The sequence below is a fragment of the Pezoporus flaviventris genome, unplaced genomic scaffold (genome assembly GCF_033815535.1).
Source record: "Pezoporus flaviventris isolate CSIRO_AGI_PZ_B2104156 unplaced genomic scaffold, CSIRO_AGI_Pfla_v1 ptg000001l, whole genome shotgun sequence".
Classification (NCBI taxonomy): Eukaryota; Metazoa; Chordata; class Aves; order Psittaciformes; family Psittacidae; genus Pezoporus; species Pezoporus flaviventris.
Window position 1 is genome coordinate 40,660,619 of NW_026892549.1, and position 25,289 is coordinate 40,685,907.

At 36.8% G+C, this 25,289-nt stretch overlaps 1 protein-coding gene across 1 annotated transcript in view; it reads right to left on the reverse strand.

Annotated features, from left to right (window-relative positions):
- The window catches only part of OLA1 (Obg like ATPase 1), a 136,676-nt gene that overhangs the window by 39,912 nt on the left and 71,475 nt on the right, over nt 1-25,289 (reverse strand). The window contains exons 5-6 of the mRNA XM_061453953.1: nt 12,431-12,606; nt 226-306 (exon numbers count right to left, since the gene is read on the reverse strand). Of these exons, the coding sequence (XP_061309937.1) occupies nt 226-306; nt 12,431-12,606 (257 nt within the window). The remainder of the gene's footprint in view (nt 1-225; nt 307-12,430; nt 12,607-25,289) is intronic.

Genomic DNA, 25,289 nt, shown 5'->3' on the forward strand with positions numbered 1-25,289 from the left:
GGTTATACCAACTTGAATTAATTTTATGACCATTTTCCTCATGGCATGTCTGAAAAGGCAACAGAATTAAAGCATAATCTATAGACCACTGACAAACACAGAATCAGCTGATAAATTTAACATTCACTGTACTATGAATATGAAATTGAAAAACAAAACAACTTTTTAAAAGACAGTAACAGGTAGCAAAATTAGTTAATGCATGGGATAATGTTTATAGCCTACCTCTTTGTCATTCCAATCATGATAGAAGCGGACAGCTTTCTTTTCATCTATTACCCATGTCTTGATTTTACACATTACATCCTATGCAAGATCAAGAAAAAACAAAGTCAAAAACTCAGCTGGATATCAGACCATTCTCTTCCATATACAAGGCATGTATATATTAAGAATGAAAACATACACACAAGTTTAAAATTAGGATATACCTTTTAAAAACAAATTTTTACTCTCCCACAAAAATAGAAATTGCTGCTTTATGTCTCTAAAGAGCAATATCGATTATTAAAGTGATACAAATCCTATAATTAGGAAGTTAAATGCCCAACGCTCAAGTATCATCTCTTGCCACCACAAAAATTAGCAGCGCTCATAAAATCTATGTAAAAATCAGTACATTTTAGATTGCTTTTCAAACTCAGTAAGACGCAACATTTCAGCATCCAGCGGGAGAGACCACATACAATATAAACATGCCATTAAGAAAAGGGAATAGGTGGGAAAAACCACAGCAAATATCTTTTTTTTTTTAAATTGTGAGCAAAAGAAATTGAGCCTATTATTGATGATCCACCCTTCAAGAAATTAATTCAAATGGCCAAAGCCCTTTTTATTCCACATTAATTTTTCGCCAACACCTTCTCCCTCCCCCCCAAAATGAAACCTGCCAAAGCCTCCATTACACAATGGCAAGAGCCTTGCACTGGTGACCTCCAACCAGCTGCATTCACTTTCAGAACATCTCTCTCGGCAGGAAATCTAAAGGCCTTTTAGTTAGCAAGCTAGTGTGCATTCAGAAGGAGTAACTGCAGGAAGAGCCCAATGTGCTTTGTTTCTCTGGCCTTTCTTCACAGAAAGATTAATCATCTGTGAAATGGAAACGGCAAACAGCAAGTGACACAAACTGAACCCTTCAAGCCTTTCCTCATCAGTTTTGTGGTCGTGAATCCGAAAGCTGCGTGTGGCACGGTTCTCCTTACAGGCAGGTGTTAATAAAAGGCTCTTGGGTCTGAAAGGTCAAACTCGGCTCTTCTAGGACTAGTACATTTTAGAGTTGCCTATTTTTTGTTGTAGATAATTTATGATCATGCTTTAAATAATGCATTTGTTAGGTTATAATTGATGCAAGTGAGAATTAAGATCCTTAAAATACAAGGAAACATTCCCTAAGCCGCTGAGAGCACAATATTTTTTGCACTTAACGCTTTGTGGTTGAAGTACATTTATAAACAACCACAAATAACATCAGTATTTACTACAGTCTTTTCTAGTCTTGCAGTTGCTTTAGTGAAGAAAAAAAAAAGAAAAGTAAAAAAAAAAAAAAAAAAAAAGAGAAAAAGCTCTTCTAAATCTTCAGATCCTGATTTGAAACCCTCCAGGAACAGGACTCCCCACAGATTTTAACAAGGAAGGGGCAAGCTAAAACTTTTAATGAAATCTAACATGTTCTGCCTAAGAATAATCACTTTTACTCTCCTATAACTGAATTTCACTCATAAATGTTTAAAAGTGGCTAATATAACACCATTTCCTACAAGGAGAAGATCAAAGTGCTATATTACAAATGCATTATGATTAAAAAAGCACTGTGCAGCTTTGCTATTAACTGTTCTTTAAACCCTAAAAGGCTTCCCATAGATCTCACTTGGCACTGCATATACAACCTTTGACAAGTAATGTAGACCATTTTTATTCATTGCCTAAAATTGTAGGCAATTATGTGCGTCACACTGGCCACCTGCAAATTCTGAATGCCTGCTCCAGTTGTCAGAGCAAAAAACTAATGTCGGAGGGGATTAATCTAGGGGGAGAGAGTCCTCTTTAATGGCTCCAGCAGGTGAAATGGCCCAGCTGGTTACTATGATGAGTGGCCAGAACAGCTTATGTAGAGACATGCAACAAGATTACACACAAGGAAGAAAACAGTGGTAACATCTTATCTTTAACTCTATGTGCTTTTTATTTTTTTAATTAATCAGTACAAACAAGATAAGGGAAGCAATTCTACCAATAGGTGCTTTTCACTGAAGATCTTTATCCCCTGCTTTTGTTTAAATAGATATGTAAAAATCAACACAATCTTCAGGATTCCTGTTCAGCACTGAAGGAATTCCAATTACACACTATTTTGGGTTTTAAACCAATTCTGTAGGTGCCTGCCACATGGCTTTCAGCATTACAGCTCTCCCCCAACAGCAACATACTATTGTATATAAATCGGAGTCGATAAAACATTGATATTAAAAAACCCACATAAAAGTTATCAAAGCCAATCTTTTAGGTTTAAACAACAAGGAAATGTTTTTTAATCACACTGCAACTGCAGCTACATAACGCAGAACCTCCAGAAATTTCAAGCATCGATGCAGCAAATAAAGTTTGCTCTTTCTAAGCCTAGCTAAGCACTTAGCTGCCCATCAGAATTTCTCCTCCACATTCATTCACCTACTACAGAGACACATCTAAACCCATTTTGGCACAGACCTGATTCCTCAGAGCTCTCATTTACGTACCTGACTTGATGCTGTTTGAAACTGTTGTCCTAAAGGAGCAATAACATGGCTAACTTTGTCAGGAAAAGCTGACCAACTGAATACGTTGAGGAGACCTGACAGCTGAATACTTGCACGTTGGATTTACAGAGAAGGTGGCAAAGTATTGGAAAACATTCTTTAGCTAAAAGGATGGAAGAGTAAAGGAAAATACAGCACTTATTGGAAAACATTCTTTAGCTAAAAGGATGGAAAAGTAAAGGAAAATAAAGCACTTATGTCTGAAGCTGGTGGGGCAGTAAGACACAAAGAAACTGACAGACTATCTGGGCAGGCGTACCATGCATAAGGTAAGACAGACAGTTTAGAAACACAAAAAAAAAAGGGGGGGGGGGGAAACGGGACAAATTCCCCTGCATCAATGGTGGTGCCCCATTTAAATGGGATTTAATGTGACCTCTTCAAAATTAAATACTAATGACAATATGAAGAAAGACAACTATTTCCACATATTTCTTTTTCACTCAGCTGCCCCAACACTCCAAGCAAACACGAAAAAAGCAAAAAGGACATTTTAAGGCTCTATCTCATATAGCACCATTTTTAGTTTTATTAATTAATTCTGTTTAGGCCTGATGAAAGAGTATGAACTGACCTTTAATCTTCACTATCACTGTAACAGTAATTTAAACACATTTAATTGCTATCTAGTTAACTCCGAGATGCTTAATAACAGAATACAGAGCAATGATCTACTTTGTTTCATTAGATATGGCCTCCCCAGTAGCACACATTGAGGTCAATCTGTCAACAGCAGTATGATCCATTTCTCCTTGTTTGATGAGAGAGTTATTCTTATTCTGTTTTTCAGCTAGCAACATTATAGCAAGAACCATTTAGAAAGCCATCAAAACCACCTCCAAAATCCAATTTATAGTTGTCAAGTCATATGAAATACAGCAAACTTCATGAATATCAAATACCATTGTTTTAAACATCAGTTAACTTCTGACTATATCCTTGGCAATATATTTAACACATGTGAAAACTTAGTAATTTAGCCATATGCAATACGGTGATTTTAATTTCTGTCCTGCTCTCATTTTCCAAAGGCAGCAAGTAGTCAACCCACAAATGCCAAGTAGGACTTAACAGTAAGTCCCAACAGTATAAAATAACTCTAAAGAAATACATTTAAATTGCATTTAGGAGATTTATCACGATATGCTCATGAGACACTACTGTGTAGGAAAATGTGCATACATTAATATACTCTCTGGATGGATGATAGTAATAATGTGTGCCAATGCCAAATTCTGCTTACAGCATGAGGGACTAAACTGAAGCTTGGAAAACTCACTTGCCTACTTGGCATCAGAGAATTGTGATGTTTTTGTTGTAAATTAGCAGGGCATGTAATTAACCTCTGCAAATTTAATAAAGAAGTAAGCAGTTGCGAGGATTATCACTTCACACTTCAAAGTGCAAGTGAATTCTCTGTGATCCTACAGGCAGTGCAAAAGTCTCTGCTACTACAGAGAGCAACTGTGAGTACAGCAGGCTTTCTCCCCAGAAACACCTCCTGTGGTGGAGGGGAAGTATGGAGTGTTTCTCATCACCTTATTCATTCCCTTCAAAACTTTCAAGCTGTAATAAATTACTTGCTCCCTATAAACACATCAAAAGCAGTTGAATATTCTTTCTTAAAATGTTTCAATTGACAAAAATTCTATCATTTTCACTGCTCTGCTCCTCAGAACAGCTATAAGGAGACCCTAAAATGTTACCTGTAGCTTTTAGCCTCTCACGTTTCATACAGAAGTCCATGCCATGGCATACCAATAATGAAAGGAGTAGTGTGTAATTAATATATTCAGACTTCCCTAAGAAATCTGACTCAATGACATAAGGTATTTAATTCAAAAAACACTGCATACACTAAAGGGAGTGAACACTACCTAACCGGCAGGTCTTGGAATGTAAATGCAAATAAAACATCCAATGAGCATGTTTTTGGTATCACTCCAGACAAATTATTTCCATTTCACTAGTTATCATCTTTCATCAACAGCCTAAAAAAAAGGACTGTGTTAATGACACAGACTTGAGAATAGTAAATTACTAAGAATATGAATCATGTACCTAGTGACCAGAACTACTGGACAGACAGTAAAAGCAAACAATGTTTTTCACTATAAAAAAATTCAAGTTCATACACTTGCTGGGTGGGAGACATGGAAGCACAGATACAGTATTTACTAGGTACCCTTTCTGAGAGTGACTGAGAAGACTTGAGAGTCACAAGCAAATGAACTGTACTGTAATTAAAAGACTAGTACAATCTTTGATGCCTAATGTTCAATTTGAGTAATTCTACACTTGTCTCTGCTGAAATACGGAAAAACTGGAGAAAAATAGGTTTTGAAAAAGTGCTTAAATATGAAGACAGCTTAAATCCTACGATTTTATTCTTATTGCATTCAGACAGATATACAATTAACAAAAATCTCACTTAGTACAGGGCTTTTCACACTAGCATACAGAAATGAACTGGCTAAAAGTTAAAGCTTGACAAACTAAAGCTGTGTCTTATTTCTAACAGTAAAGATAAGTAATCACTGGCACAGCTTATGCACAAATTTAGCTAAAAATATTTAACTGAAGGTTAATTCCCCCTCCCACCCCGGGATGCATTCTATTTTTACTACAGTTGTGAGAATTAAACTTGGATATGCAAGAGATCAAACTAGGTAATAATTAGTATTCTGTCTGGCCTTCAAAATGGCTATGATGGTTTTCCAGATACAGATAGAGAGCTCTGCTATTTGACATAAAGAGTACTCGTAACTATTTCAACTGTGCTGCACCAAAACCAATTCATTGTGTGCACACCAATTTCTTTGTTAACGGAAGGTGTATGGCGTGCACCGTGCCCACCGTCCTGCCATCCATCACTTTCCTTGGAAATCTTTTTCAGTTCTATTTAGCATAGCTTCAGCTCTCTGCATTTCCTGGAGGTTTCTGGTGTTTTAAAAGAGTGAGGTTAAAATGACAAAGTAAGAATTTATTGTAAAAACAATGGTTTGAGACAGTGTTTTTTTTAAATGACAATTAAGACAAATTTTACAGTTAAAAAAAAAAAGGCTAGGTCATGTTTTTCAGTTGTGTTAAGTGCTTAAATAAGCTGTAGCAGCTGGGTGCAAGAAAGAGAACAAGTCAGGTACTACATCAACTGGAGTGACAATGAGCTCCTCTGTGGTACAAAACAATGTCTAATCTCTTACAATTCCCTTGCTCACTGACTTTAATAAAAATACAATGGGAAAAGTAATGGATTTAGGACAAGTGTATTCTTTCTTCAATACCTTCTAACAGAGCCAGTACAAGCTGTACATGATATAAGATTTACTCAGAGCTAGATGCCAATAATGTTTATGAACCACAGCAAGTACTTCCATCCAAAACATCCTACAAGCATTCCAGGCAATGTAATTCATGTCAATAATCCTGAAATTCTCTTGTGTGGGTCATCCTTGGGGTTAGGTTCTAAGGCATTATACATAAAATGGTATTACCACCAGTAGCTTCTCAAAGAAAAAAGCAAGCAAGAATACAGAATGCAATCTATCGACAGGTGATTATTTCTAGCATTCAGAAATTCAGAACACGTAAATTGCACTTAAAAGTAAATTGAAACATCTCCCATATAGAGTTCCATTAAACTTTCCTTACTGTGTTAGTCTACATATGCTTAATTCCAAATAAATCCCATGCGTGAATGCCTTCGTTCTAGACGTGAATTATTATGGAGTTATTTTGGCATATGTATATGCTATTTAAAAATTATACCATAGCTTGATCTAGACATACCAAGACAGACATCATTTACAAAAGTAATTACTTTAAGCCACTGTTCAAATCTACACAGAAAAGATCAGCCTTGACAGAAAATATTGAAGCATTGACTTTGCTTTGTCTACAGATAACACCAAAAAAAATCCAAATGTGTAGTTACACATTATGTACTTTTAAGTCAGGCTTTACTAGCAATTAATTCACAAACATCTGCCATGAATATTTTCCTGTTACATTCAAAATGTTCTCCAGAATGAACTTTAATTTCCTCTAAATACCACATTAAGCACAGTAAATGGTCCACTAAAGATTTTAGGCATAATTATATGCATTAAGAATATAAATATTTTCTTGATTCCCTATGATTTAACATTTAAGTTACTAATTGTAACAGCCGTCGGCAGAATGTATGTCAACATGTACGCATACGCTGCTCCCTTCCTTCTATCTCCAGTAGAACAAACTGGCCTCTCAAACTCTCCTCACAAAAAAAGACCAAAGAAACTGGGAGGGGGGGGAAATACAATTCATCGCTGTATTTATCTTCAACCTGGAATGGAAGAAAGGTGAAAATTCCCAACTGACATCATCAGTTAGAGGAAATAAGAGTTCATCCATCCGTGAGAACTCTGGTGAGCACCTGCAGAACGAGGTCAGCGAATTCTGATCTGCACCATTCCATTCATCAGAATATTGTACGAAGAAAGATTTTCACCCTGTTTTCACCTAGAATATACTGGTAACGAGAAGAAACAGAATCTACCTGCTCTCTGCTGTTTGTATCTCTCACACTGTATCGGTCATTTCATATGAACAAAGAGACCATGTTTCAAACAGTTACTGTATTATCAGGAAAGGACCAAGATACTGAATGGAAAGGAGGAGAAAGGAAGGGATTAAAGCTACTTAAAACATCATTAAGAAGATTTTTCTTTACTGCTTATAGTACCTATATACCAACAGATACTTATACTCTATGCCTGTTGTCATTGTACCAATTATTAATTCACTGCCCATCGCAGTAAGAAAACTAAGCTTGAAGCCTCTCTCCCAAGTTAAACATGCACTAGATGGTTCTGGTACCATTACACTAAAAAGGAGTCTTTAAATGTTCTTTTCAGAACTGTAATTACTTTTGCTCTTATAAAATACGTTTAATTTGAAAAAACTAATCTTATTTTAAAACCTACAGACTTTCACAGTGGAATTTAGATATATCACAGGATTTGCAAAAGCACCCCTTTCAACTGAAAAGTGGAAGTTCAAATGCAGTGAACATTGATCCTGACCTGTAATTTTTTACTTTTAACTGAATATTGGAAGTTCAAACACTGTGGACATTGATACTTGTCTTCATATCACTAACATCAATAACCTATGTGAACTCAACTACAAATGGTATTATTGTGGTCAGATATATAAATCACAATAACATTATCACTAGGAATTATTTTGTGCCAGAATTCGAGATTCAGTGCACTAACAAAGGGCTAAAGGAATAGCTATCTGTTGCAGAGGCTCAGTCTCTAAGGATTAGAACTGAATCACGTGGGAAGGATAATGGAAGAGAATCCTGCAGTAATGTTCACTTAACTATATCATATTGTATTAACTTGAAGACTTCTGTCTCCAGGAATGAAAATCCTATAAATTAATAAATGTACTTTTTTAAAAACAAGTTTAAAAATGTGTACGTTGTGATTGATAAATTCATACATACTGAATTTTATTTTGAAATCTCCTGCTACCCAAAATGACAGATAAATAATAATAATAATAAAGTTTAATTCAGTATCTTTCTCATGTCTCTGCAGATACCAGCACCAGACAAATTTAAAATATAAAATCAAAATTACTCTGATTGCTTTTTGAAATTATATTCACACTGGCTTAATACATGCAAATCAGGGGTATTTTTATTCTATATCATCTCTTCAGAAGGTTATAGCCAAAATAATATTTAAAGGTATACTGAGTCTGAAAGAACAGTGCCCTTAGTAAAAGCAGACAGTAATTTCTAAGAAGGCAGCAAGAACACTTGCAAAACAGACAAAAATATACACGTAAAGGAAGCTATTCTAAACCTGTGTCAACATTTCATGTTGCTGATCTTGGACCATATTGTGTCATTGATTTTTAAGTAGAACTTGAAAATTATTTCATTGATGGCTCCTTAACAGCCGTTGGCTATTTTATTTGTGCTGACAGGGAATTGAGAAATCAATTCTCAGAGAGACAGGATGAACAGTTAACACTATATTCAGCTGCAAAGCCAGGTCACTGCACAAAGGTGAACTTCGCAACTGTGTTCAGTGTGGGCTTATGTGAAAGAAAAATGATAATTAACATGTCAGAACACAGGTGCAAGTAGGCAGACAATCAAATACAAATCTCAGATTTCAGAACAGGTGACTGATACAGACTGACAGTTTTCTTTTTTTCTCCTCCTAAATCTTTTGGAGATTTCAGACTATGAAGTAACAGTTGTGGAGGCTTACTGATAGAATCCTCTAAAGCAGACAATTACTACTTATGAAATAAGAAGAATAAATTCTACTTTCAATTAGGTTCCATGAAACACAGAGTGAAATCCCCTTTGATGACAAAAACGATTTTACACAGGTCACACGGAGATTATACCCTCTCTGAAATCAGCAACTTTTCCTTAGCTTTCATATTAAGGTTATTTGTTATATTCAGCAAACTACCAAAGGAAAAACAAACTTGACTAAGATCAATATTTTTTTTTCTTTTCTCACCTTCTTCTTGTTTCTCTAAGTTTATATAGTGTTGTTCTTCAATAGATCTCAAAGTGCTCTCAAAAATGTGTAAAGAAACAAAAGAGGCAATTCAAGTGCTTGATGTTTTTGTTCAGCAAGGGCACGCAAGACAATGAAAAGTCTGAAAGCGATACAGGTAAGAAAGCTTGCAGTATCTTTCTCTGAATTAACACAGAACTTTCACAACTCTTAAACAGTTGAAACTTAAGAAATGCTCCTCTTTACCTTAAATGACTCCTAAAAAGATAGCAAAAGGAAAACAATGAAAGAGACTAAAACATTAACACTGTGCCTTAAAACCAAAACAACCTACAAATGCTAAGGGCTTTTTCCCTTGTAATTGCCTAGCTTTCCTAGGGAAAATGACGGGGAACACTCAGAGTACAGATAAGAGCAGTTTGTTGTGCACCTCTGCTATGGAAAGAAGGCAGTATTAGCAATGGCTGTATATTATACTGGTAAATAACTTTAAAAGGCAAATCCCGGTATGTTTTCTCACAGCCCTTCCCTTCTACCCTGCCAATTCCCCTTTTCTGAAGAAAACCTGTTTGGAAAAAAGTATTAATTCCAGTCTATACTGTCTCTTAATTACTTCTCTGCCAGGGAAAGAGGAAGCCTTGAACAGCAGCCGCAAGCTGTATGGAAACAACGCTACAAATTGTGCTGGACAGTGAAGTACCTCTGTGCCAAACCCAAACAAGCTAACTCCAAAATGCAACAGACTTTGGAAGTGCAGAATGATCAAACAGCCAAAGCACTCCTAAGATTTGGCTACTGCTTTAGGGAGGCATAATCTTTAATTTTTTTTTTTTTCCACCAGTCTCTTATGGTTTCTCTCCTTGTACAGTTAGCCATTTACCACACAGTTAATCACACAATATACAATATAAATGCAACCACAGGCCTTCTCTGTAATGCAGAATGTTAAAGGGCAAGAGGCAAAGCAAACTATGCAGGAGACTCTCGCAACCCAGTGGCTGAACATCTAAACAAACTCATCTAGTCACTGGAAAAGCCCAAGAATTGCTTTTACAATCTTACAACTACACATACCTATCTGTAGAAGCAAAAACTAGGTCTAAGGAACAATTTACCATGAAAAGCAACCTGGCAGAGTTTTCAGTAAAGAAGTTCATTTTACTAAGATCTACTGTCTACCTTGCAATTCAAGCATACAAGCCACAAAGGAAGACAAGCAAGAACATCTAAGATCAGCAGGGCTCACAGATCTTATGCCCCACAGCACTTCCCGGAACAGATTCCCTAGTGACTGTAGTTCCTGTGTGCAGCCTCTGTCTCACAGGGAGCATTAATTTGTGCCTCCCCATTCTGTTTGGCCACCCCTTTCCACGAAACAAAGGAATTTAATGCCTTTGAAACCTCTACTGTTGTTGACAAACTCAGCTGAAACTGGTCAAGTGTAGCTGTTACTGAGAACAGAACTGGCAGAGCAACACTGACTTCAAGAACTTGGTGGGTTTTGTACATGTGTTCATAAAAAAAGGATTAAAAAAACCCAAAGAATGATGGGAAGCGTAAGTTACAAACACAATATGACAAAGTCACTTTGATGGGTGACCTAGAGATTAGCAGGAGGCTGAAAGGAAAAGGATGAGAAAATAAAGCTGGGTAATTACAGACTAATAATGCAGATTTTAATGTTTTCTTTAGTTAATTTAAGTTGTGTTTCTAGATTTGAGGATTTTATTTACTGTCTCACTTGATTTGAGAACAATCTGACATTTTTTGTTTTCAAATACATACCCACTTCCTGTAGTTAAAAGATGAGTTAAGAGCAGTTCTGTCATGCAACAGTAACTGTACCTTACCACTGAAATAATTTTCATCATTTCATCCCAATATAAAATTCAGCCTTAGAATTTTTAATTCTCTATGGACAGGATTTCTACTTGCCCCTTTATTTAAGATTAATTAAAAGATGAAATCTTATTTGAAACTGTAAGAACAGTAAAAATCACTGCCCACGTATACCTGAGGCTGGGTTGACACATCAGGTAAGACCTTAAATGAAAGCCTTCAGATCATCCAAGAACAGTTATTTTTATTGGCTCAGACCAATCAAGGAATAAAGTACTTTTCAAACCAGATGAAGACTAGTTCTTCACTAACAGAAGCTACCAAATAAGTGATTTTTAACACAGAGAATCATGAAGGTGAACACTTTGGACAGGGATGTTCACTTTCCTTTCCTATTCACTCCCAAACATTCCACTGATAAACTAACACCAGCACTAATGTGACATAGTTTTTCTTACTACTTGCTATCTAAAAAGCTGTGGGAGAAACCACTATTTTTACTACTTAAATGTTAAGCATAAATAGTTTATTTCCACACCGATACACTGCTGTAATAATTAGTGAATGTCTTTTATATACCACCTGAAATATTTATGCAAGATTAATGAAGAAAAATTAACAACTACACTACTGGCAAAGTACAGCAGACTCAAGTGGCAGTAAAATAATTATTTACAAAAATATACTTGGAAGTTGATAATTATTATACATTTCTAATTTACAAAGAAACACCACTACTACCCTGTGATAATTGAGCTCATTTAAGCAGCTTTCCACAACAACATTCTAAAATTAATTTCAACTAACACTCTTTATTTAACGTGTACTAAAGGACACAAAGTGCACCTACACCAAGAAAATATATTCACTTGGCGGCTACAGAAATGCTAGTATCAACATCAGACTAGAACTTAACACCAGGAATAATTCAGAAGGGACTGATGGACTTTGAATTACAGCTAAACACTCATGTAAGTTTGATGAAGAACTGGCAATTCTCATATAAAGCTGTGTCAGCAAGGAAACAACAGGTTAATTTAAAAAATGACATTTAGCTTTATCAGTGAAATTTTACACTGTCAGCACATCAAATAACCCATTCTAATCAACTCATAATAATGATTAGTTCAAAATACACATAAAAATAGTAGTAGTGTATCGTATTATACATGTGGGGGATTAATAACTAAATCCAACAATACAAAAACTTCAATTCAGCACAGAGAGTACTTAATGACCTAGTTTTATAGGTCATATACTTACATATTCAGGTTTTAATTTCTTGTCTCCTCCTCTTACAGCTACTTTTTCAAGCTTGTCTATACTCTGCATGATCAGCTCCTCATCTTTAAGTCTCAGTTCCTCATGTATTATTTCAATGTCACGAACAGGATCTACACTTCCTTCAACATGAGTGATATCATCATCTTCAAATGCTCCTAAAATAGAAGAACACAATTTACGTATTAAGCTAAAGAGAAAAGTATATTTACAACGTGCTGTGAATAGTCACAAGAGTTTCAGATAAAAAGTAAATCAGCAGGTCTGTCATACTGCCCAGTAGGTACACAAATGTCACCGTAATATTTTACATTGTACTGTTTCAGTCTGTTAATTTACCTATCAGCTCCAGAATCCAAAGGTTTTACATCATACTGTTTCAGTCAGAATCCAAAGCTTTATGCAGACACAAAGTATAGGACTTTGCCACTTCAGCAGAATACGTAACATATCTTTAAGAGTTGCTTCTAAATAGGAACAGCCTAGAGAACTGTCCTGAAAATAGGTACCACTGTATTTAGCAGTACCTAACCCAGCAATAGCAAACACAGTAGCTAAATTGAACAACTGAACATCTCACGACATTTTAATACACACAGTAATGACTCATGGAAAAAAACAACAACTTACAAATCACCCTGGCAGCCCTTACTGGCTGGCCAATTTCATGCATTAAGCAAAGAAGAAGTTCTAGACAAAGCATTCTGAAGTTCTGAATGACTCTTAGTGTTTCCAAGGGAAACAGGGCTCAGCACAAAAAAAAAAAAAAAAAAGGGCCTGAAATCATCTGGCAGACCTCGTCCCTGTTTCAATCTACTTTATCACTGTGGTTCTGACGGTGATTAGATAATGAACCACTCAGACACACAATTTACACAGCAGCTAATTTCATCGGCCTGATTTGAGGGTATGGTTTTTAGGGGGCCATCAAAGAAGCAGATGAAGGTGCATTTGTCATATATGAGTGACAACCATTCACACTATCTGAACAAAATGGTGCTGGCCCTTATTAGAAACACATGCTATTATCACATATTTAAAGTGCAGTTGAAGCCATAATTTCAAATTGCCAACTGGAAACATAAGGTTAAAACAACCAGATATTACTGAAGCATGTGTGCTGACTTCATGCCCTTCTGAAGACAATCTGGCAACATAATTCAACTAGGATTTAAATTATTAGATAAGCAGCATCACCAAATAAAATTCCACCCCAAAAATAAATACTTATTTACAAAATAAATATATTAACAATTAAAACCAGTTTGTTACTTGTTCCTGGATCAATTTTCAGAGTATTTATATGCCTCTCCTGTAACATCAACGATATGCCCAAGAAATCAACCATGAAAATAATTTTACTTTAACATTACCAAAATAAAATTCAAATGTTTTTATACAAAATATAAGATAGGAAACAGGGCAAACTACAAAAAATTTTCTTAACTGATATGCAGAAAGTTGTGGTTCTTTATTGTCATGCACATCTGAAAACTTCATCTTTCCCGTTAACTTCAGGAAAACAGTGGGCTTAGTAACAAAGGTTTTACATCGAAACAGAGGGTAAACAGGTTTAAAATTATGTTGACAGCCAAATGTCAAAATAATTTTCACATAAACTTATAAAAAGCCTTTAAAACGGTGGTTACCAGGTGCTCCCTCCTCTCCCACCGGCTGTCTCTCTTCAAAGACCATCAATGAGCTCCCTTGGTACAAAGAAAATCACCTCAGCAATTGATCCAGTTCTGGTGCTGGCTGTGACGGGAGAGCAGGCTGCTCCGTCAAATGGAAACTCACTGCACTAACCCATACCAGTGCCAGGCAATTAATGAAGAGACGCTGTAGCCTTTGCCTTCCATAAATCCGTATCATTGAGTCAGCTCACCTGACTCAATGGGACATGGGCTGTTCAGACGAACAAATACTAGAAAATATAATTCAGCAGCTCTGCTCTGATTTACAAGGAAAATACTGAATAAAAGGGGGGGGGGGGGGGGAAGGGAAGAAGTAGGAAGATATCATCATACAGATTAAAGAAAAGTCTACCTGTCCAGCTTTCTCAAGATGAGTAGGATTTACACAGCTAAAAAAGTAAGTTGATCTTTCTTCCTCGTATCAAGGAAAAATTGTCCATTACCATCTAAATAATACATTCTCAAGTTGTTTACATCTTCCTCCAGCATTTAGTGTCCACAGGTTAAAAAATAATAAGAAGAAACCCCACTGCTGAAGCCAGAAGAAAAGCTGCATGACTGTAAAGATCTTACATTTAGAACATAAAAATAAAAAGCAAAAAGTTTTGGTCTTAAGAAAGAATGAAGGTTTTCCTAAAAAAGTGTAAAGTGAATCAGTAATAACAAAACACTTATATAAAGCTTATATACTTGTTATATTTTTCCATTTTCTTCAGCAACAGTAAAACACTTCTCCAGCAATTATCTTAATTTCTTCACATTTTCTCATTCCTTTTTAAAAAAAAAAAAAAATCCAGTCCTTTATTCATCCAAAACCAATTCAGTGCAATTCTACCCCTGTAAAACTGTATCCGCACATTTCACCTTTGTTCTCAAGTCCATTAAATGTTTTAACCCATGAATACTTCCAATGTGCTGCCAGAGTTTTCTTCAAGTCTCCTCCTCCCATCAGCTGTCCTCATCCGTGTACCAGCAGCCATCCTGCAGCTCATTTAGACAACATCAGTGACAGAGACCCATGTGTGGCAACAGGTAGTTGCTTGGTCAGGTAAACAGCCCCTCTACTGTGCTGATGAGTTCCCATTCAAGGTAACAATCTAGCCCTCTCTCCTCCCCACTGTGTTGCTTGACTCTTCTCATAGAAGAAATGCACACTAGTTACATATTCCATTAAAATGTTGGATTTTGAGCTTAAATTTTCAATTCTCCATTTAGAGGAAAAGTGCATTTTCCTATCTTGGAAAGAACAAAACCTATCAACAGGTGTGCTGACAAAGGTTTCCCAGTTCCCTTTTAAATAGATAGGAAATCCATTACATCAACTTAATCATGGCACTTTTTTTTCCCTTACATTATTAGGAACACTTAGACGAGAGAAATTTAAATCTCACTGAGACAGCCACAGGCCATAAGGAACTGGTAGGTATAAGATTTTATATACACAAAAGGCTGAACTGACACTAATGTCCAGATTTTAGCATAAATTGAGAGACTCTTCTTGATAAGCAACAGTCATTGAGCTTTATTTGTGAATTTCTTGTTCAGGGTTTGTCAATGCTGACTTAAGTCGTTATCCTAAAACAGATCAGCTTCTGACTGACAGCCTAGCCCAAAACGAGACAAAACTCAAGGAAGGAGGAAAGGAAAAGAGAGAGAGACTCTCAGAGGTAAACCCCAATCTGATTATGAGCTGTATTTAAATATGGTGAACTTCAAACACAATGTGTCTGTCTTGTTCACATAATGAGAGTTCAACTTCTGTAACAACAAGGGACTTTTCCAAGGTCAGAAACTTGTCTACACTTTACCTTCTGCAGCATATTTACCTACCAGGCTCCTGGCTGCTGAGCTCTGTGATCTAGCTTCCAAAGTTTTCATTTAAAAAAATCTTTTTTTTTTTCAAACCTGTGCTAAAAAATTTGTCTAAAAATAAAATAAAAAGATGTTGTGACATTCTGGAATTTCAAAAAATAAACATCTAACTTTGCCAGTTCATTTATTTACTTACTACTTCCAGGGAAAAAAAAGATAATCTATTTTATATTAATTTCTCCAAAACTAGCCACACCACAGCATTCTCAAGACAGCATAACCTATGGACAATAAGCTTCTCTAATGAATGTAATGAAAATCCCATGTCTTCATCAACTGCATTTGCTTTTAGAACAGAACCTGGCATTTTTCAAACATTACGCTAAACCACAGCGCCTTCCTTTTGCCTGCTTCCTAAAATTATACTGTTTGTGCTCCAAAACTGCCCTCCATCTGCTATAGGAAACTACAGCATACTACTGTAAGAGGAAAAAAAGGAATCAGTTTCCTACATGGAGAAGAAAAACTGTACACATAAAATAGGCTTACTAAGGATCTTGCCAAAGAAGCAAGTTTGGCAACAACTAAGCTAAGCATACAATACAGGAAGGTCAACTAGGAAACACTAACCAGTAATTTCATTATTAAAAAAAAAAACCAACCGATTATGACTTCTTTGGTGTCCCACGTATCCCACCAGTGGTAAAGTATATTCTATCAGAAGTTATTCAAAACGAAGTAGAACAGAATCCACGTCTTTATATTCTAAGTATCAGAGCTACAGTCCTTTTTCTAAATAGTCTCCCAGAAAATGCTGATGGATTTGCACTCTAGCTTGAAAGAAACACCCCTGCTACTTTCTTTACTGTAAAAGAACAAAGACTACAGAGTTAGAAACATCAAGTTTGCAGTAAGTAAACAAATCTACTGTGGTAAATTACCATAATGTTTAAGCGGCATGCAGATACTGCCATTAAAACAAGCCAAGTATTTAGACAGGAAAATAGTAAGGCATAACACAGCAGCAGAATTCATTTTGCCACCGAACAGCACCAAAAGTAATGACTTCACTTGTAGTTACTAGAAATTAGGAGCTTGAAAACAATCACTGCCACATCCAGCTCCCTCTTCCATTGCCAGTGGGCTCAAACCTAAGAGATTCTTCAGTTTCAGGGAAACATTTATCTTCAGCTGAGCACTTTATCTGGGCTGTTTGGGCCCAAGCATGGTGGGCCCAGAAGTATTTTAAACACAGCAATGAAGAAGTAACACAATGATGGCTGGTTCTGCACTTCGCTTTCAAGTGATACTAGATGATAAAGATCCAGAAAACTGCACGACTGGCTGGAAGAGATGTGAAACCTGGTTCTGTTTTTTTTTCCCTGAGGAAGAGCAGGAACTGTCTTTTTGTCAAGTCTTGATGGCAGCCAGGACACACAGGCTACATCTTTTCTTCACATGCAAAAGTAACAGCACATAAATATGTATACAGCACTGCAGTAACAAATACCACATTTTAAGCATCATCTAATGGCATGCACATCTCTTTCCATTTCTTTTAAGAATCAGCTTCAAAATTCTTTGACAAAATTTACCTCTCAGCCTCCAGAAATTTTTGCATTGCTTATGTTATACCTGTCAAGATCTGATGACTGTATGTTATGTATTCATCTGAACAGAACCACTACACTTAGTTACAGGCTATCATCAACCAATTCATTCTCTTGCTAAAATCAAGTCATCCAATTACTCCTTGACTAATCAAGGCTGTTTTGGCTTTTTCTTTTTTCAAAAGGTACTCAACAGCATAAACAGTTCACTTACAAGAAATGGAAAGGGGCTAATCAGCAGAATTATTGTTTTGCTGCCACAATTTGCAGTATTTAAATGTAGTTGCTGATTGGACTGAAAGTTTTATGATATAGCATATAAAACTAGTTTGACACAAAAACGAAGCTGCCTATAAGCCTAAATTTTGCCTTCTAGCTGCTCCAAGACACCACCAAGATGCTAAAATCCAAACCAAATTACTACTACTACTAGATTTATCTTATTCTGCTCCTAATTGCAGTTTTGGAAATTAATTAATATCTTCAAGATTAATTTATATTTGATACTTCAGTTGCTTCATTTCTTTAATTTCCTTATTCTTAAAGTGAAACAGAACCTAATATTTGGCTAATATTAAACTCCCCATAACAGCATTTCGGCATCTTGGATTCATTTACAAAAGGTAAGCAACTGCGTTGGTATTGTTATGCTGTAATTAAGAGGGATATTTACAGTTTCATCAGAATTTGAACTGCATCACATGCTGAAGCTCCCATCAGTATTTAGGGTAATGACCAGCCTTTTTTGTCAATAAGCTATAAGAGAATGTTTAATAACACCGCCAAAACCCAGACCTAGGGAATAATTGATACTTGCACTTCCTCTCCAGCACACGTTCAACGACTATTATCAAAAAGAGCTGCTCATCACAGACTGATATGGCACATCACAGTACACATACACACATGCACCCTGTTATAAGCGCTGAAATAAATGAGTAATAATACCTATCTGCCCACTTACTGGGGTGAGAATGGGGGAGAGAACAAAATGAAATAAAACAGGGTATCCTGGGTGGGGGGGCTCGAAGCAGGGAATTTCTTTCAGCTATCAAAAGGAACAAGACTACAAGTGTCAAAAAACATTAAATTATAAATAATATCTGTACTTAGACTGGCTTGACATGCTATCATCAGTATTATAAAGATTTAAACGGTAAAAGATACTGCTATTTCTGAGTGAGGTACAAGTACATTTAACATTATAGAATGTATTAAACTTTGACGATGGTATATTTTACTATGCATACTCATGACTAGAAGGGCAAAAGAGTATTGTCAGTCAACATTTTACAGCTTCTTCAATGTAGCACGTGTTAACAAAGAACCAACAAATAAACTAGGTTTAGCATGTTTTCCCTTGCAAGCTAATTTCAAGTGAAATTAATCACCTGTAACACAAACCTAATATTCTTTAAGCAGAGTAATTTTCGGTTGAAGAAGGTGCACCTGCCTACATCTTCAACATAAGCAAAATCAAGTACAAAAAACATTAAATAAAACGCTGTAGTAAACCTTGACTTCTGAAGAAAGAATTTTTTCAGACATCTTTTGTGGCTTTGTTTTGTGCTACAGCCCTTTAAGTTTTGTCTTCATAAAGCCCTAACTAGTTGTAATCACTTGCAGTCTAATTGTGGACATTTATCTGCTTTTCTTATGCATAGAACATAGCTATTAAAGCTGAATGGTGATGGTGTGAAGTATGGGTTAAATTGGGTGAAATTAAAGCAAATTACTCTGGGATGTGGAACTCTGAAAATAGAAACCGCCAATGATTTGCAACCCTCTTGATGATCAGCTTCACAGAACCCTAAATGACAAGAAAACTTACATATTTTAAAGTTAACTAGATTTTTTTTAAAATAATATGTATAAATTTATTTAAAATGCAAGCAGTTACTGTGGCAATAATTATTTTGTTTTACCTGCATCGTAGAAATGTAAGAAAAGGTTTTAATTCCCATTAAACACACTTGTTTTTATTCTCAAGTTCAGCTGATTTTTAGCAACAGAAAAACAGTTTGGAATATTAGTTGCAGCATTAATTACTTTGAACACAACGTTAGAGTTTAGGCATACCATATGGCTATACAGACACAGGATGGTAAAAGCAGCTGCTTTGGGCTCTCCTGACTGGTGCGGTATTAGGACTCAAATTCATTACTTACCTATATAAAAGATAAGCAGCTACATTTACCCTGCTGAGTGTTAATACTGCAACAGTCAAGAGAGTGCAAATCAAGCACCCCTCCCCAAAAGTCTGAAATAGCGGCTGAATGGCAGTCCTTTCAATATCAAATCTATTGGGAGTATTTGACAAAAAAGGGCAAGTCTATTTCTGCACCAGCAGACACACAATGAGAGCATGTAGCAGCAATACAGGATTTTAAATGACTGTAGTATCAACTTCTTGAGCATACAAAGAATTTACATTTGCATAAAAGTACTCATCAAGCGAGTACCATACAAGGTCAGAGATGAGAATTATAACCTTCCTGGGAAACAGTAAGGCAAAGCATTCACTTCAGGACACATCAGTTGGCAGAAGAAACCACGATTCTGTTCCTGGGGGAAGCAGTTTTAACAGAGAAAAGTTGTTACCAAGACAGTCACTTCAATGAGCTTATCTGTAAAATCCTGTTCCAGAGCCCTTACCCTTGAGTCTGTCTGACAAATATTAGCGATTTATTTCAGATGTAAAATGTGTTTACTTGCCATTGCTCTTTCATCCTAGCACCACTGGGATGTAGTCAACACTCTGCAGGCAAAACCTTCCACCTGCTGAGATTTGCTATCAAGTTGGTCATACTAGGTAAAGGACATTATTTGACAGCTGAAGGAATAAATCTTTGAGCCCTTCATGCCCTGTTTGCAGAGGGCTCGTTCTGACTCTCCTTGATCATATATTTTAAATGCTATCACTGCACTGCCTATCAAATAATGTTTGGGACAAACTCCTTGGTTACTCTTCTTGCAACAAACTTTACCCAGGATCACAGAACACGGTAATTCATATGGACTAGCAGAAGACACTAGGAAGGGCAGTACCCGATGTAAAAACACTGAAATGGCTGACATACTACTTAAATTGTTTAAAATAAGAACTCCCTAGGAAAAACTAGCCTCTTTATTCAGAGTTTTCTAGAACACAATTGTGTTCTGTGGAAGAACGGGCATTTGGAACGTAGCCTGGACTACTGCAAGATGTCCAGAAGCCAAAAAGGTTGAAGAACGCAAACACCTACTTCAGAGACAAGTGCTCTCATCAACCTGAGCTCAGCCACGCTCTGCTTCATGTTACTTTCCATTCCAATGACTGCAAACCTTCCTTTGTGAGTTGAACTCATGAAAGGAACAGCAAACAGGAACAAGGGAAAGCCTCCACAGTACCACCCTCCCTGGTGAGCGCTCCCATGGCAGCACCACCTGCATGGAGGACAGCACATGCAGGAAGGTCTGGCACAAACATCAGTGGGTAACTTTTAACATACCTCAGTGTACCACATATCCAGCTGTTCACAGAAGATAATGTTCCCATTCAAAAGTAGACTGAATCACATGTATTTGCAATCTGATGGTGTCTACAGAGTAGAAAAATGTGGTTCCTAAGCAGAAACCATTTTGAAAGTAGAAGTATGGCTATGTATCTAACAGTGCATTTATATTTTTTCCACTACCTCCATGGTGCCTTTTACCCCTTCTTTCTGGAAGTTAGTCATCAAGGTCTTCACTTTAGGAATACTCACTGCCAAGCTCTATGGTGTCCAGTCTTCACTGGAATCTCTGAGTCCCACCCTAAAAAAACATAACTGCTAACAATTACTATGTTTTTAAGACAATATATCTACATAGATCAGGAACAGCAACTAGCAGCCATCAGTAGAACCCACAAGCAAGTTATTTTTCCTTAAATGACCAGATATACAGGAAACATTTTAATTATTCACAGACAATTTATTTGCGTGCCCTGGTTTCCACTGGAATAGAGTTCATTTTCTTCCTAGTACCTGGTGCAGTGCTCTGATTTGGATTTAGTCCAAGAATAATGTTGACAACATGCTCATGTTTTAGTTGCTGCTAAGTAGTTCTTACCATAAATCAAGGACTTCTCAGTTTCCCGTGCTCTGCCAGTGAGGAGAGGCACAAGAAGCCTGGAGGAAGCAGAGACAGGGCAAACTAACCAAAGCATAGCATGTTATGCCCAGTATATAAACAAGGGACATTGCCAGGAGGGGCTGATTACTGCCTGTGTTGGCCTGGGTATTAGCGGGTGGTGAGCAATTGTATTGTGCATCACTCATGGGTTTTTGAGGGGCTTTATTCCTCTCTTTTTCCTATTATTACTATTATTGTATTTTACTTTGTTTTGATTATTAAACTGTTCTTATCTCAACCCACAGGTAACTACCTTTTTGCCAGTTCTCCTCCATATCCTATTGGGGGTGAGTGGGGGTGTGAGCGAGTGGCTGTGTGGCACACACTTGCCAGCTGGGGTAAACCACAGCACTGGGTCACAGTATCACAGTATGCTAGAGATTGGAAGGGACCTCAAAAGATCATCTAGTCCAATTCCCCTGCCGGAGCAGGAACACCTAGATAATGTTACACAGGAATGTGTCCAGGTGGGTTTTGAATGTCTCCAGGGAAGGAGACTCCACGACCTCCCTGGGCAGCCTGTTCCAGTGTTCCGTCACCCTCACTGAGAAGAAGTTTCTTCTCAAGTTTAAGTGGAACCTCTTGTGTTCCAGTTTGTACCCATTACCCCTTGTCCTATCATTGTTTGCCACTGAGTAGAGCCTGGCTCCATCCTCGTGACACTCCCTCTTTATATACTTATATACACTAATAAGGTCACCCCTCAGTTTCCTCTTCTCTAAACTATAGAGACCCAGCTCCCTCAGTCTTTCCTCATAAGGGAGATGCTCCACTCCCTTAATCATCTTAGTTGCCCTGCGCTGGACTCTCTCCAGCAGGTCCCTGTCCTTGAACTGAGGGGCCCAGAACTGGGTCACAGACTGACTACACCAAAGATGGAGAAATATCAGAACACCCCACTTGAGCCCTGATATTTTTATTTGGTCTCACATAGCATCACATAGTAGTTACCATGACCGTACTCTTACTGAACCACTTTAGATACCTAATGCTGCAACAAAATCCAAGCCACTAAACACTGCTGAGCCCACCTCGGCTCCTGTGCAGAGCCAGCTCAACGCTCCTTTCTGCATTCATCAAGATCTTGGAGAGTTATTAGTCTTTGTAAAATAACAAACACAGAATGAATAGTTCAACTCGGCACAGAATGCAACACAATAATCCTCCTGGAACCCACAACAAAGGGTGTAAAATTGTTTCAATAAGGCATCTTCTCTTCAGAAACATTTAAAGCAACGTCTCTAGCTATGTAAGTGCCTAGGAAAAAATCAGTAATGACAAATTTTCAGCTACAAGAGGTTAGGCATCTAAGCAGTTCCCAAATATTCTGAAATTTAAAATAGATCATTGTTACGATAAAACAAGAACTTTACAAAATGGTCAAACTTCTTGCAGTGCCTTACAAAAATGTGATAAAAATGGGTTATGGAATTTGACAGAGTGGAAAAAAAAGTTATGTTTACAAATCAGTCACTGTTTACAAAGACAGCGAATGAGTTTTTGGAAGAAGGGTATTTAAGACGAGCTGTAAATGCAGCTCATCATGTTTAACAAAGAACCTTATTCTCCCTATCTGAACGCTTCTCCTCTGAAGAACTATTTCATTGCATAATGGAGGTGAGGAATAAACATATTAGGGGAAGGACCAGACAACATATAATAAAATGAGAGCTGATAAAGATTTAAGCAAAGAATATTTGATTAGTGACATTATGTACACATATGCCCTGCATAAGTTTATAATGAAGTGCTGTTTTGCTGAGTGAATAAAATATCTTTAAAAGCAAAAGCAAAACGTTTCTCAGTAAATTTATATAAACATGCTTCATCATACAACCTTCCTTCTGGACAATCTGGCTGACATTCCTAACATATTACATAAACTTTATGCAAAAGCAGCAATACAATTCATCCAGATTTTTCCTTTGCAAATCAATTCACATTTTATAAGAGTGCTGCCTATTGGGTTCTATTAACAGAAATCCTGTTAATGATAATTTAAAAATTTTAATCATTAGCTGGTTAAGAGACAGTTTGCTCTTCATACATGATTTTCCATAAGCAGTGATTAATTTTCAACAAATTAAAGGTGATACCCTAGTTCTTAGGACCTCACATAACGGTACAAGCTTGGAATTGCAAGACATATCAACTGATCTTTTTAGAACAGCACCTGAAATATTGAAAACAAAAGGTAATATATGTTTCGCATCTTATTTGAGACGCTAGACCAGATAAAAGGGGTTTGGAATGTTTCCTGCTCTAAATTCAAATCTTAATGTAACAATTTCACTTTGGATGTTAGTCCCTTCTTCCGTATAAAACTCAAACCAGCATCCCAACAGAAAACTGAGCATATTACTTGCTACAGATTGGCTGACCAATTACACTGTAAGTAGAGAACTAATTATTTTGTACATTTTAGCAGTGAAGTAATCCCTAAACTCAGGGATTTGCTTTTCTTACTAGTAACATTATATTTCAGTCATAACTACATGTCAGTTGTGTTCTGTAACTATCTGGCACCATCTAGTAGCCACTGCCGTCTTCTTTACTAAATCCCATTAACAGATTACGTTAAAAAGATTGTGACAAGGGAGACATTCAGACATGCAAGAAATAACACAAGCTTCTTTATCTAAGTTTCATATGGTCAAGAAAACTTTTTATGTTTAATAAGATACAGTTACAGTGAGTAACTACTTGTACACTAAGTAAATGCCTTCTGCCTTCCTTGAAAAGATACATTAGATATTTGTGTGTGTGCTGAAGTTTCCAAGAAATAATTTAAGAATCTACTGGCAAATTTTAACAATGGTTGACAGAATGCATTTTCTTTATGCACTTATGCAAAGATTTTCTATTTATTCCCTTCCCCTATCCTGAAAACACACAAGTTAGAAACTAAGAGAGAAAACATATGCTTTGATTAACTTGAATCCTGGTTACACAGGGTGGTTTTTTCCACAACTGTCAAAGCAGTGCCTCCTAGTTGCTAAAACTGGGAAGGAAGGGAAGGGGGCAGCAATACGAACATATTGAGGCTACTTCATTATGTTCCCGATGTGTGGCTGGGTAGAAATCTTAGTTTCTTAACAGTACTACTCCTTTAGCCTGCAAGCAAATACAAATACACAGCCTTACCATTCTGCTTCTTGTAAAATAAATACATAAATGTGATACTTTTGCAACATCTAACCACAGCTTTTTAAGCTGAAACAGTTCTTCTCCTTTTACTTTAGATGTCAAATCCACCACAGAAAAGAATTTTGTTTTTAAAAGACTTCCTCAATGAAGCAGTTCATTTCTCTGCCATTTAGCTCACTGTATTTTTACAAGCACCAGGCTGAGCAAACTATGATTGAGAGAAGCCATCTTATGCACATTGCTGTTGTCCCACATCATTCAGAACAAACCTTTTTAGATCGTTAACTACCACAGGAGTGCTGATTACACAGGCACCAGCAATTTCCTAACCAATGACCACCTGAACAATGATGTGTTCAGCTTCTCAGACCCTGAAGCCTTTCAGAGGTGAATCATTTCACAGTTTGGAACTAGATCTCCATA